Source organism: Sebastes fasciatus, chromosome 12 (genome assembly GCF_043250625.1).
Source record: "Sebastes fasciatus isolate fSebFas1 chromosome 12, fSebFas1.pri, whole genome shotgun sequence".
Taxonomy (NCBI): domain Eukaryota; kingdom Metazoa; phylum Chordata; class Actinopteri; order Perciformes; family Sebastidae; genus Sebastes; species Sebastes fasciatus.
Genome location: NC_133806.1, coordinates 7,863,197 through 7,875,331, shown reverse-complemented (window position 1 = coordinate 7,875,331; position 12,135 = coordinate 7,863,197). Strand labels below are relative to the sequence as shown.

At 35.5% G+C, this 12,135-nt stretch overlaps 1 protein-coding gene across 1 annotated transcript; it reads right to left on the bottom strand.

Moving 5' to 3' along the window:
- Positions 1-435: 435 nt before the first annotated feature.
- LOC141779818 (CD209 antigen-like protein D) lies at positions 436-10,362 on the bottom strand. Its single transcript, XM_074654854.1, has 7 exons — positions 10,220-10,362; positions 9,410-9,481; positions 8,214-8,303; positions 7,827-8,014; positions 1,616-1,822; positions 1,353-1,465; positions 436-1,271 (listed from the first exon to the last, which is right to left on the bottom strand). Exons 1-7 carry the CDS (start codon positions 10,245-10,247, stop codon positions 1,133-1,135), a joined length of 837 nt encoding a protein of 278 aa, XP_074510955.1. The 5' UTR covers positions 10,248-10,362; the 3' UTR covers positions 436-1,132.
- Between the last annotated feature and the right edge of the window lie 1,773 nt (positions 10,363-12,135).

Genomic DNA, 12,135 nt, shown 5'->3' with positions numbered 1-12,135 from the left:
ATGAGCTCTTGAACACACAACCAATTAACACATATTCTTAAGCAATACGGATTAATAAACAAATCAATAGTTCTTCACAAAAAACAAGTTAATTGTTCATCATACTAAATCCATCACTCATCCCCTTTACCTGCTTACTGTATGTCTGTTTAGAGACCTGGTGGGGCAGGAGCTTATCCCAGCATGCACTGCGTTTAAGGCAGAAAAACATTCTGGACAGATCTCCAGCCTAACACGGGGTCAACACACACACAAACATATTCCCCTGACCTGCATGTGTTTGGACTGTGGGAGGAAACCCATGTGAACATGAGGGAACATGTAAACTCCACACAGAAAGGCCCCGGTCTCGTTCCAAACCAGGACCCTCTGTCTGTAAGATGACAGTGTAACCGCTGAGCTGTTTTGATATTCAAAAAAAGACAATAACAACAATATGTGGAAGCACATTTATTCACTGGTGACTAAAACATGAACTTGCTTCTAGATAGATAGATAACACTTAACCATCAGCTGTACAAGTAAGCATTTTATACATCAGAATACTACATGGAAACAGAATATGGAATATTTTGTGAAGAACAAGTGGTGCAGCGCCCCCTGCTGGCTAATCAGTAGCAACAATATAAAATGCCACATAAGAAATAAGAAACTCAGCAGTCTTGTTGGTCTCTTTTTTTCAATCTGCTGATATAGAAATTATAAGCACTGCATCTCTAACAAAGTAGAAGAAAAACACATTCAAAGTTATTAATAATTAACAGGTTAGTGACCCTTCAGGTCCGTCATTGTGTCAGTAGACACACCATACCTAATCCAATATCTAATTGCATTTATACATATTCACATATTTTTTATGTATTTGTAAAGAACCTTTTAACTTGTTTTTGAAAAATGTTGTATAAATAAAGGTATTATTATTATTATTATTATTATTATTATACATTTCATCTTTTTTTTCAGACACACAAACAGTTTTATCTAGTTACTAGTTTTACCTTTTTCTTTATAAAAATAAAATCCCTTGATTTTTTGTTATCTTTGAAAAACACAGTTTATATTGATATTATCTTACATGTAATTAACCTTTACAGAGTATCCAGTAACCTTCTCAAGTATGACTGCGGTGTGTTTAAAGAGATAAAGCGTTCTTTTTGCAGATCCATTGCTGTTTGACATCACAGCTCACTGATCTCCATCCTTCCTTCTTGACAGAAATTGCACAGTGACCATCAGTAGGAGAAGTAGGAGGTGGAGGTTGTTCCCAGTTGCTGAGAGAAGAACATGATGTTTAGATCAAGGCTGATAGATAGGCTACTAAAATTCAAAGTGTTTAGGAACGTGTCTCTTACCTTAGAGTCAGATCACTTCCATCGATCCACTTCCATTTCCCATCTTCAACTCTCAGGCCAATCCATTCTCCATTGGTTCCTGAACTTCCCCAGCTGTAACCATCGATAACGTCCTGACAACAGAGAGGCAGATATTACATATTTAAACATCATACATGAATAAACACACGGTGGCCTACAGACTCACAGTGTGTTCAGACCTACAGAAAATACATTTTTATTTCATAATTGTGTCATAAAAATTACCACAGTTTTCTCATTACCTTCTCCTTTGTAGTATGTATAACAGTGAAATCTGAATTCTTTCCTTTGCAGTCTTCTCGAGCTTCTTCCCAGGTTTTCCGATTAGGAGGCTCAGCGTTATTAATCGCATAGCAGCTGGGGTTGTTGTATGTCCAGTCCTTCTGACAAACTTGACACTGTCGGCCTGAAACATCAGAGACCAACCAATAAACATCATTACTGCATTGTGATATTATTATTGGTTATTTTTGGATTTAATTAATGGGATCTGAACATACCATTATTTCTTTTGGGGCAGTACACTGTAAAAACTGGGATTGGGGTTAATTAATATTTAATTAATAAATAATAGTAACTTTTACATAATAAAAAAGACTGGGTAGTTTGGAATCACATTGAGCTGAATTGAACAAATTAGAATGATTTATTAATTGTATTTTACTTAATTTTGTTTGAGTAAAATCAGCTGTGAATCACTGAGTAGAACTTAATTATATTTTATCAGTTACATTAACGATGCAGAAAATTGATAGATTTTACTCATTGGGATGTCTTTAGTTTCAATCACTTTACTACACTTCCGCCCACGGCATTTTGGCGCCACATGGACTTCCAGCATTGTCTGCCACACATTGAGGGACTGACATTTTACCGTTTTCACAAAGGTAAGACCTGTTTAACTGTGTTTAGTTATTAACGAACAATTTATAGCCAAGTTGCTGTAGCAGTTTAACATTGTTTTACGTTACTGCAAGTTACCAAAAATGCCAACTTTACTGCACTGTAAGTCAAAAATCAACTATCTAATGTTAACTTTAGCTAGGCCTGTATTCATAGTCAGTCTGTGTTATCTTTGATTCAACTAAAGGCATGGACCTAAAAAGAGACTGACTCTATGTCACAATTTCATGTGACTTTCCCAGGTATAACGTTATACCACATATAATGCCTTTGAATATACCAGCTAATCTACTTTTACACATGTTCATAGGAGCTTCCACCCTTCCCCCACACTAACGAGCTAGCTAACGCCAGCAAGTAGCCAGGCCCCAGACCTGTTTAATTGTGCATTAACATGCACAATTAAACTTAAACAAACAAACTTTCCTGCTCTCAGAGGTGATTAATTATAAGAGATATTTGATGTTACTACATTTCGTTTTCTCAAGTAAGCTGTTAAAAGCAGTTACCAACTTGTCAGCTTTTGTAGCCTATAAATCAGTAGTTTAATCAGGGTTTGTCATTACATTTTGAAAGTGCGTTATTTCCTCTTTCTCTCTCTCTCTAAAGTTCGTGATTGTGTTTAGTGAATGTTCTGGTTGCTGTTAATCACTAATTCACAGAGCCTCGCAGTTTAATGTCTCTGTTCACAGTGCTATGAAGCCACAGTGGGATTCAGATGGTAGAACCGACCCGCTTTACTTTGACTCTGTTGGAGTAGCGTTACTTTCAAACAGTGTTTGCAGCTCATGCGGACAGATTACACCAAGCCTCGTTAGTGAATGCGGGTTTGAGGTCAGTAAACTAGTTACCGCTTGAGCAGCGCAGCGTGGCTGCAGAGCTGGTCTCTTCTACAGATTACTGGTCTCGTCTATTGTTTTCCTTGTGCTGCCGTTCACAGCAAAGATAGACAGTCAAAATGACCGTTTGACATTTTATTGACATCATACCAGCAACATTACTACAGTTTCAATGTCTAGACATCTGTAGAATATGCCACAGACGGTGAAAGTGATCTTTTGACTGTATATTGACATACCAGCTACATGAATTAAAGCTAATATGAATATCTTTCCAGGTGCATCAAGAGTCTTTGACTGAAATCTATAAACAGGTATGTATCACACTTATATGCAATACACAATCTGATGTGATACAATGTTTCACATACAGTACATGTTGTGTAATGTTTTGTACACCGTTTGTTTTGCAATACAAAATTTGGTTAATACTAGCTTTTTTTGTATGAACTTTTGCAGGTTAGAAAGCAGATTTGCTTCAGTTTTGATTATCAGTGATGTTCAAAAAACCCTGTAGTTCCAATCTGAATTTGAATTAAAGCAGCAGAAAATGTAAAATACTGATCACTCATTTCTCATAGACATATAATTAAGCTATGATAACACATGGTTTGTGCATACTTTTCCACACCCTAGTTACAATTTATATTACTCAAATTAATCACATGTTCTTCTTGTAATATTGTAAATAATAGTAATAATAATTTATTCTGAATTTTTTTTAGATTTCAGACAAAAACCCTATAAACTAAATTTTAATGTAATATATACAGTATCAACACATACTAAACAACAAATACTAATATTACAATTATGTTATTGATTAAATACAGAATAAGGAAATATTTGTAATTGGCAAATTTAAATATACTTTAATTACATTAACAATCTAATTAATAAATTAATTAGTTCTATTTTTTTTTCTATTCTGGTGGCACACTCCAGCCTCTTAATTACGTTACTCACTGTATGTCTTGTCTCATCTTTAAACTTCTGCTTGTGATGCTATTGAACTTTTGTCTATTCACATTCTTGTCAGGCTGGCAGAGATGTAGGCAAAGCTCCGAGTGATGATTGATGACCGAATTGAGAAGTTGGTACTTCCATCAGGAATCCCGCAGTGTACAGTCAGATGATTTAACCCAGAAGGTAAACAATCAGCAAACACGGATGTCATAAAATTGTATAATAGTAATATTTGAGGCTTTAAAGCTGGTTTTATTACTGGTCTTTCAGATCCAGGATGAGTTTCACAGAATCACAACTGTGCACCTTGAATCAAAGTGCATGTCCAAGCTGGATGAATACACTCCCAGGCTTCTGAACCTCTTCTACTCCAAGGGCGGAACCATGGGGTTGAGGCTGCAGGCTATCCTACTCAAGGTATCCTTCAATGAGTATTATGTTTGTTAATATTATTTTTTAGGAATTTTGTGATCAAACCGCTGGAAGATAATTTGGTAGATGATATCAGATTGATATCACTCACATGTCTGTACTATAAATATGAAGCTACAACCAGCAGCATAGCTTATCATAAAAAACTGGAAACAAGGGGAGACGGTCCAAAGTTAACAAAATTTGCCTACCAGCACATTGAGAGCTCACTGATTAAAATGTAATGTGTTGTTTGTTTAATCCATACAAAAAGAAAGGTGTAAATGTTGTAGTTTTATGGGAGTTTATGTGCTATGCACTCTTTCTTTGATGGGACCAATGACCTCCTGGAGTCCCCGCTGGTTCCCTGGAAACCTCAGTAATAACGGGAAGTGTTTCAGTAGACTGGTCACTTGGACAGCACATTAAGGATGCTTGATAGGAGTTTGTTAAACAGTAATATAAGCCACTTAGTGTTAAAAATTGCATCTTCTGGCCAGTTTGAGGTCAGTGGATGATTTTTACTTGAATAGAACTTGAACTATGTTTATTTTTGTCATTCCAGGCCCCAAGTAATCCAAGCATCAACATGACCAGAGATGTTGTCATTTAGTGTTTGATGGTGTACCTTGGGGAATCGACGGATCAACTCTTAAAAGAGTATGATGTAAGTTGAATGTTAAAATATAAAGAAACTGATCTCTCTCTCTCTCTCATTTCTCACCTTGTACAGTATGTCTTGGGAAGGTCAAATAACAAAATACGATCTTAACTCTATTTCTTCAGTAATTTTTGACAAGGTTTTTATAGGTTTGTTGAGTCGTGTAAGTAATCATTGTTCTCTCTGTGTGTAAAGTCTTTGTTTTCCATTACGGAATTCGTACGTACTACTGTAGAAATAGGTGTTACTAAATGCTCACCATCTCATTCTGATTTTACCAACTGACATAATTCAAGTTATCAGTAGTTGACTTCTTCTCTTTAAAATTTGGCCCTAAAAGTTCCTAGCTAAGAGTTTTTTCCTAAGAGCTATTCACAAAGCAGCTGGGAGACAGTTTTACGGAGAGACTGAGGCAACTTCTAAAATAAATTAAGGAGCAGAGTTGATCCAGTTGCTGTGGATTACTTCAAGTTTCAGGAGTGAGCGTACACTGCCATAGAGGACTGGTTGACAGGTGACCAGCCTGTGTTATTGAATGTAGAATAAGCTATTCATCAATAAGAAGAAATTAATTTATGGAGCACTGGATTGATTTAATTTCAAAAATTTCATTTATAAATATTTACAACTGTGAGTCAGTTCAGACCATCATCTCTGGTGTCACTGAATTGTTTTGATTTGTTGGTGATCTGATTGGATCTTTTTTAACTTACCTGGCATAAAAATATGCTTTTGCAAATACATTATTTCAGATTTTTCTAAAACACTGATGTGCAACAGCTTTGACAGCCCCAGATTTTCTTCTCCAAAGGGTTAGAAGCAATTTGGGAGATGTTCAATTAGGACCTTCTCTATCGGCTGCATACTCTGAAATACAATGTTTGTGCTATTTCAGGATGCTGATGAAGACAGTGTGTCACAGGACCTTGCTGTACAGAGGATGAAAATCTACAACATCAAGACTAATACTTCAGAGGTTCCCGGCGACTTCGGTATTGTGATCGAGGGCATGAAAGTTCTGACTGCTCTGGGTAACTTTCCAAGGGCTTGCTCCTTGCTCGTTGGGTTGGCATATGCAGTGAACCTCGCCTATCCAAAGGAGCTCAGGTACACGCTTGAAGTCTTCCAGAAACTCTTCCTCAAGCTGGATTGTTTGAATTTGTCCCCAAAAGTGAACAGCCTCAAGAATAAGCTACTAGCTTAAGAAAATGGACCCTTGCAGAATGAAGGGAATTGTTAAGTAATTGTGAAAACTGTCACATTGTTACTTCCAAGGGTTAGTTATTTTTGTAAAATGCACAAGTTTCAGTGTTGCAGGTGGTTATTTAGAAAGAAACAATCATACTCATTTGAGGGGAGTGGTATTATGTTTTTGACTTAATAATGCCACAGGTAGCTGTTCTTGTACCTTGTGATTCTACTGTGTACACCAGGGATGCAAATTTAATAGGTTTTAATTGGGGAATTTTAACAAATGAATAATGTGATTGTCCAGAGTCCTATTTTAGCCAGTAGTGAAGATGTAAGGCAAATGTAAGCACTTGACCTTACCCCAAACTGTAAGTCAATTAACATGTGATATTTTGTCGCTTACTTTTAGCTGTTTGAAAAACATAATGGCCCTGAGGATTTCAATTAGTGCATGTCATAAAAAATATTTCATATTCAAATTTAAAAAAATAATTGCAGTCTGAAAACATACAACGTAATTTAAATGCAATAAACTATCAGGACTAAACCTTTAATCACATCCAAAAAAAGGAATCTGTGCCTGTAATAAAGTGATGGGCAGAGGTTATAGGTCATTGTGCAGTTTTGGTAAATTTAGCCTTTTCATCACGTCTGTCAAGTAGTCTCAAGTATACATTTGTCAGGTAAATATTAATTGTATCCCTGTTGTACACATGCATGGTTTCTTTCTTTGTTTTATTATAGCCCCTCTCTACTTTATTGTTGTATGTTTGCACTTTGCACTTGAAAAACATTGGAGAAACTTAATAATTTATAAATGGCTCAAATAAATGTTTACCTGCTGTACTTATGCATTGTGATCTGTTGGCCCAACCGAAGTAAACTGGCACCAAAAAGGCATGATATTTAGTAGATTAGACATAGAAAATTTGTGGCAACAAAGTGACAATCAATATTATTGAGTAGATTAGACATAGAAAATTTGTGGCAACAAAGTGACAATCAATATTATTGAATGGATTCAAGCAACATCCATCCATCCATCCATCTGCAACCGCTTATCCCGTTAGGGGTCGCGGGGGGGCTGGAGCCGATCCCAGCCGACATTGGGCGAAGGCAGGATTCAAGCAACAATGTGTTAAAATGTTAGTTGATATTATGTATTTTATATAGTGAATCCAAATCATTTTTACCCAAATAATTAGTAAATATAAATGAATTTCCCCAAAATAATTAGTAAATATAAATCAATTTTACCCTGATATTCAGTAAATATAAATCAATTTTGCCCAGATAATTAATTAATATAAATCAATTTCACCCAGATATTCTGTAAATATAAATCAGTTTTCCTTGTGAAATTAATTTGGATTTACTTAATTTATTCAATACTTTTTAATCAAATTTGTAGTAGTAAAATCTACTCAATTATATTACGTGTCACTTTGTTGCCTTAATTTTTTTAAGTAAACCATTGATCACATTTTTTAGGGTGTAGGCATCAATGCTCCACTGAGCTCGACTGACGTTGAGCTCATTCCTGTTAGTCTCCATGTCTCGTATTTGTTCTGTTAACTTGTTCTTCTGTGTCTCCAGCTCCTGGTTTTGTGTTTTCAGCTGCTGGATTTCTGCCTTCAGCTTGGCGTCGTTTTCAGAAATGACAGAGGTAACTATAGTGACAGACAAAGGAAGGTGCTGGGCTTTAATTCATTGTTTTTATTTATATAATAGATTAATAATTATTTATAAAAATTCAATTCAGTGGGGCATTATTGGCACGAAGGTTTCAAGAACAATATCGCCAAAAAAAAACTGTAGTAAAAGTTAAAGCTAAAAGCAAAAGATAAAAAAAAAAACAGTGGTACTCACAGTAGATATGAAGGCCCATGATGACCAACAGTATCAGCCAACACACTGCTATCAGGGGAAAAGACTGAGTGAAGAAGCGGAACCTCTGGTCTGAGAGAAAAATAAGAATTCAGTTTAATTAATGATGCTGATTTAACACAGTCACAGGTGCTTTGAATACATTTCAATAAGAAAACAAAAGGAGCTGAGCGTTTAAACATTCACATTTTCTGCATTCACATCTTTTGACAAAAAACAAAGATAGTTAAATAAATGTCATGCTTAACAATATTTAAATTTTTTCTTAATCACTTTGGCTCATTTTTTAAAACATTCTTAACATTCTCCAAACTGTATGTGTAACTTTCACAACAGTTTGATGGGACATTACAACTCTATTGCATGTTTGCAAAAGGTAGTAACTCACCCAGAACATTTCATTTGTGCCTCAAAGCCTGTTTTTGTGTCAGTAAATTGGCAAATTGCATCAAAATGATAAGTTGTTTTGTTATAGTGTGAGTCGTACTGGTCAAAAAGATGTTTTTTTTCACTATGGTGGTCAACACTGGTAATGTTCTTACATACAAATCTGTTTTGTTCTACTTTTTGTTGACACTGAATACTTGCTGTACTATATCAGAATGTCAGTTTTATTTGGATAGTCAATAGGCCTACTGTAGTGCACAGAAAAATGATGTGCACATCTGCATGCATGCTGTACATTTATTTGAGTGGCAATTTGTTACATGTACTGTAAACAGGAAATTCACCTTTGGTCTTTCATGTAAACATTTTGAACAGAAAATTTGCCACAAAATGACGTCCATGACAAAAGCAAGTAGAGCAAAAAACAATAAATTGTAACTCCTCACAGTACATAATCATGTCATAGATATTTATAGAATATACATGTATGTCTGACGGATTTTGATAACTTAAAGGACCATATTGCATGTTAATGGCTCAAATGATGAAATAATGTTCAGAAGTTTAGAAGATGACGACAATTTCACTGAGAATCAACTCATCAGGTTTGATCAGCAAGACATGTGCAAGTGGTTATTGTGCTTATTCTTTTTCACACGTGCTAAAAACTGTGCAATTTGTTGTTCAGAGATTTGAACTTACTGTTTTAAAAATCAATTCTCATTCAAGAATTGAGCCAAAGCGAATGAGAAAAAATGTAAAGATTGAAACGTATTGTGTTCATAATGCACCTGGAGGGGCTGCCACTTTCTCCACAGTGCATACAGGCTCATTAACATAGTCAGCTTCTTCTTCGATTTCCTCTGAAAGATAAACACATGAAACACAAATGTTTATATGTTTGTATGCAGTTTCACTCCCAATATGTTGAGCAGACTGGAGGAACCATGATACAAAAGATGGATTCTATAATCAATTTCAACATTGTAGTCATTCTGGCAAAAACATATGAAGTCCTATGAGGACTGTAAGGGAAATGTAAAAGCTTACAATGTACCAATTCTGTATTTCACAGAAAAGTGTTTGGTTGTTGGTTCTGCTTTGTAGTTGTGGTTGTTTGGTTCGCAGCTATTGCATATTAGTTGTGTTAGGAAACCATCTTAAAGGTTTTAACCCACACTGGTCGTCTGCAACATCTTCTCACGCTGCTGCAGTTCACCTTTCACCAACAGCTGTTTAATAGTGACTTTTTATAACAATCAAATATCTTTGTGTTGAAGAGACATTAGATAAACTTAAAATCCTACTTTTTAAACTACAATATTTTTCCTGAATAAGTCATTGATAAATCCACAGCTTTTCCCTCAGTTCACTCTGAGTGAAAAATACAATAAATCACATCATCCCTGATGTGTTGAGCAGAGTGGAAAAATCATAATGCAAAAGATGGAATTTGAAATGAATTTGGGCATTTTAAAACCCTTTGGTACTAGGCTGTTATCAAGCATCAGAAGCATCATACACTGCAAGAAAAAAAATTTAGACAATGGCACAGAGAAATATACATGCAGACACATAGATATTAGAATATTTTAAAGTACCAATTTCCTCCCGTGGTTTTCTGTTCATCCTGGACAAATGTTTGAAATCCTGCTGCAGTTCTGTATGAGGGTTGTTAGGAGTCTGTCTGGTCCGCTCAAATGGTCTTTAGTGGACTTCTGCTTTGAGGCTATAACTGTGTGTGTTTTTTAAAAAAACTCTGCTTCTGTCTCATCCTCTTCAATAATGTTGCAACTTTCGCAAATTTCTGTCTGACGTGATATAGCATTTTTATTCAATGTAATAGACTAAAACATGGCTTTGCTTCTAGATAGATGGATAACACTTAACCGTCACCTCTACATATTAATATTCTTTACATCAGATGTTTAAGAAAACAGATCTGGGAACATTCTGTTGGGATCAAGTGATACAGCACTCTCTGTTGGCCAATCAGAATCACAAATATGAAATGTTTCATGACAGGAAGCTCTAAATAGTTTTGTTGGTCCCTTTCATCACTCTATCACTATATACTGATATAAAACATTTGATCATGGCATCTCTAATAAAGTAGAAGAAAAGCACGTTCAAAGTTATAATGAACAGTTTTTGGGGCCAGGGACCCCTTACAGGGGAGACAATTACAAGGACCCCTCATAATCCTAACACAGATTAATCATATGCTTACTACCATTTGTAGTCTTAGATGCTTTAGGAGCTATTTGTATTCTGAAACATTTCCACTTTAATACTACCGACATGTTTCATCATAATAAACAGAAACACATTTCAATTTGAATCATGTTAAGATAAGATGAAAATATCCTTTATTAGTCCCAAAGCGGGGACATTTCTAATGTTAATAACACTTATATACCTTTAAACAGAGTGATTTTATTTAAATTGCATTTGGACTCAACTTGACAGCATTTATAGTCTACAGTTCAAGTAATTGATCTGAAAAGCTTTCAGACAATGATCAGCAGCAAGACTGACATAGTGCTAATAAATCCAGATATTTAAATTTACCAGTCTAAAGCTGACTTTTAGTTAGTGTTTCAAATGAAAAATTACGAATTTATTGCTGTGTGTCACAATCATATCAGAGTTTCTATTGGCCCAAAGCTAACATGTGCGGGAGTAATGGACACAATATGTTTGTTTTATTGGTCCAAATGGCCCCCATTTGATTTTCATTTTTTAATGATACAACGTAACTTTATAATTTATAACAAAGTATTTCACGGACCCCCTGACAGAGTGCCACGGATGCCTGGGGGTCCCCAGCCCACACTTTGAGAATCACTGCTATAGGGGATGCACAAACACATATTTGATATTAATAAGCCAGTTGATATTACCATACAGGAAATTAATGTATCTGTATATTAATGTTTACAGAGTACTAGCATGGTGTTGTTCACAGAGATGACAGAGGGAATTACAGTGAAACATACAGGAAGGTGTTGGGCTGTGAGCTGTCACTGTGCAACAACTTGATAAGAAAAGAATAACTTGAATTAACTTCCTTCCTTGTTTTACAGAACAAGCCTGGGACAGGAATCATTGCAGCTGACTATTAACAGAGATATATACTGTACATGTTTACTTCCAGATGACAGAGTGACTGTTGAGTGTATACTCACAGGGGATACGAAGGTCACCTGAACCAACTCACAGCTTTTGGTTGAAGAGACTGAAAGAGAGGACGGAGGGAGATTTCTAATGTGACAGAAAAATCAGCTGAAATCTGACAACAGTGTGCTTTATCACAGATAGTGATGTGAAAGTGTTAAAAGGAACTTCTTAAAATACCACAAACAATCTTTTCAACCTTCATCATTATCACATTCTCGTTCAACAATTTGATGATCGCTGTAAAACATCTAATGCTTAAGAAAGTTAATTTCTACAAAATAAATTGTGAATTCTGAAGTTATGTTGTTGTTTGGTTAGTGGATGATGCTGAGTAGTT

Excerpts from the sequence above, each read along its gene's own strand:
- LOC141779818 (XM_074654854.1), bottom strand. The coding sequence starts at position 10,247 with ATGAACAGAAAACCACGGGAGGAAATTG. Across the intron at positions 8,304-9,409 it reads GAAAGTGGCAGCCCCTCCAG|ACCAGAGGTTCCGCTTCTTC; the intron begins GTGCATTATGAA and ends TTTTTCTCTCAG. Across the intron at positions 8,015-8,213 it reads CATGGGCCTTCATATCTACT|TTACCTCTGTCATTTCTGAA; the intron begins GTGAGTACCACT and ends CTGTCACTATAG.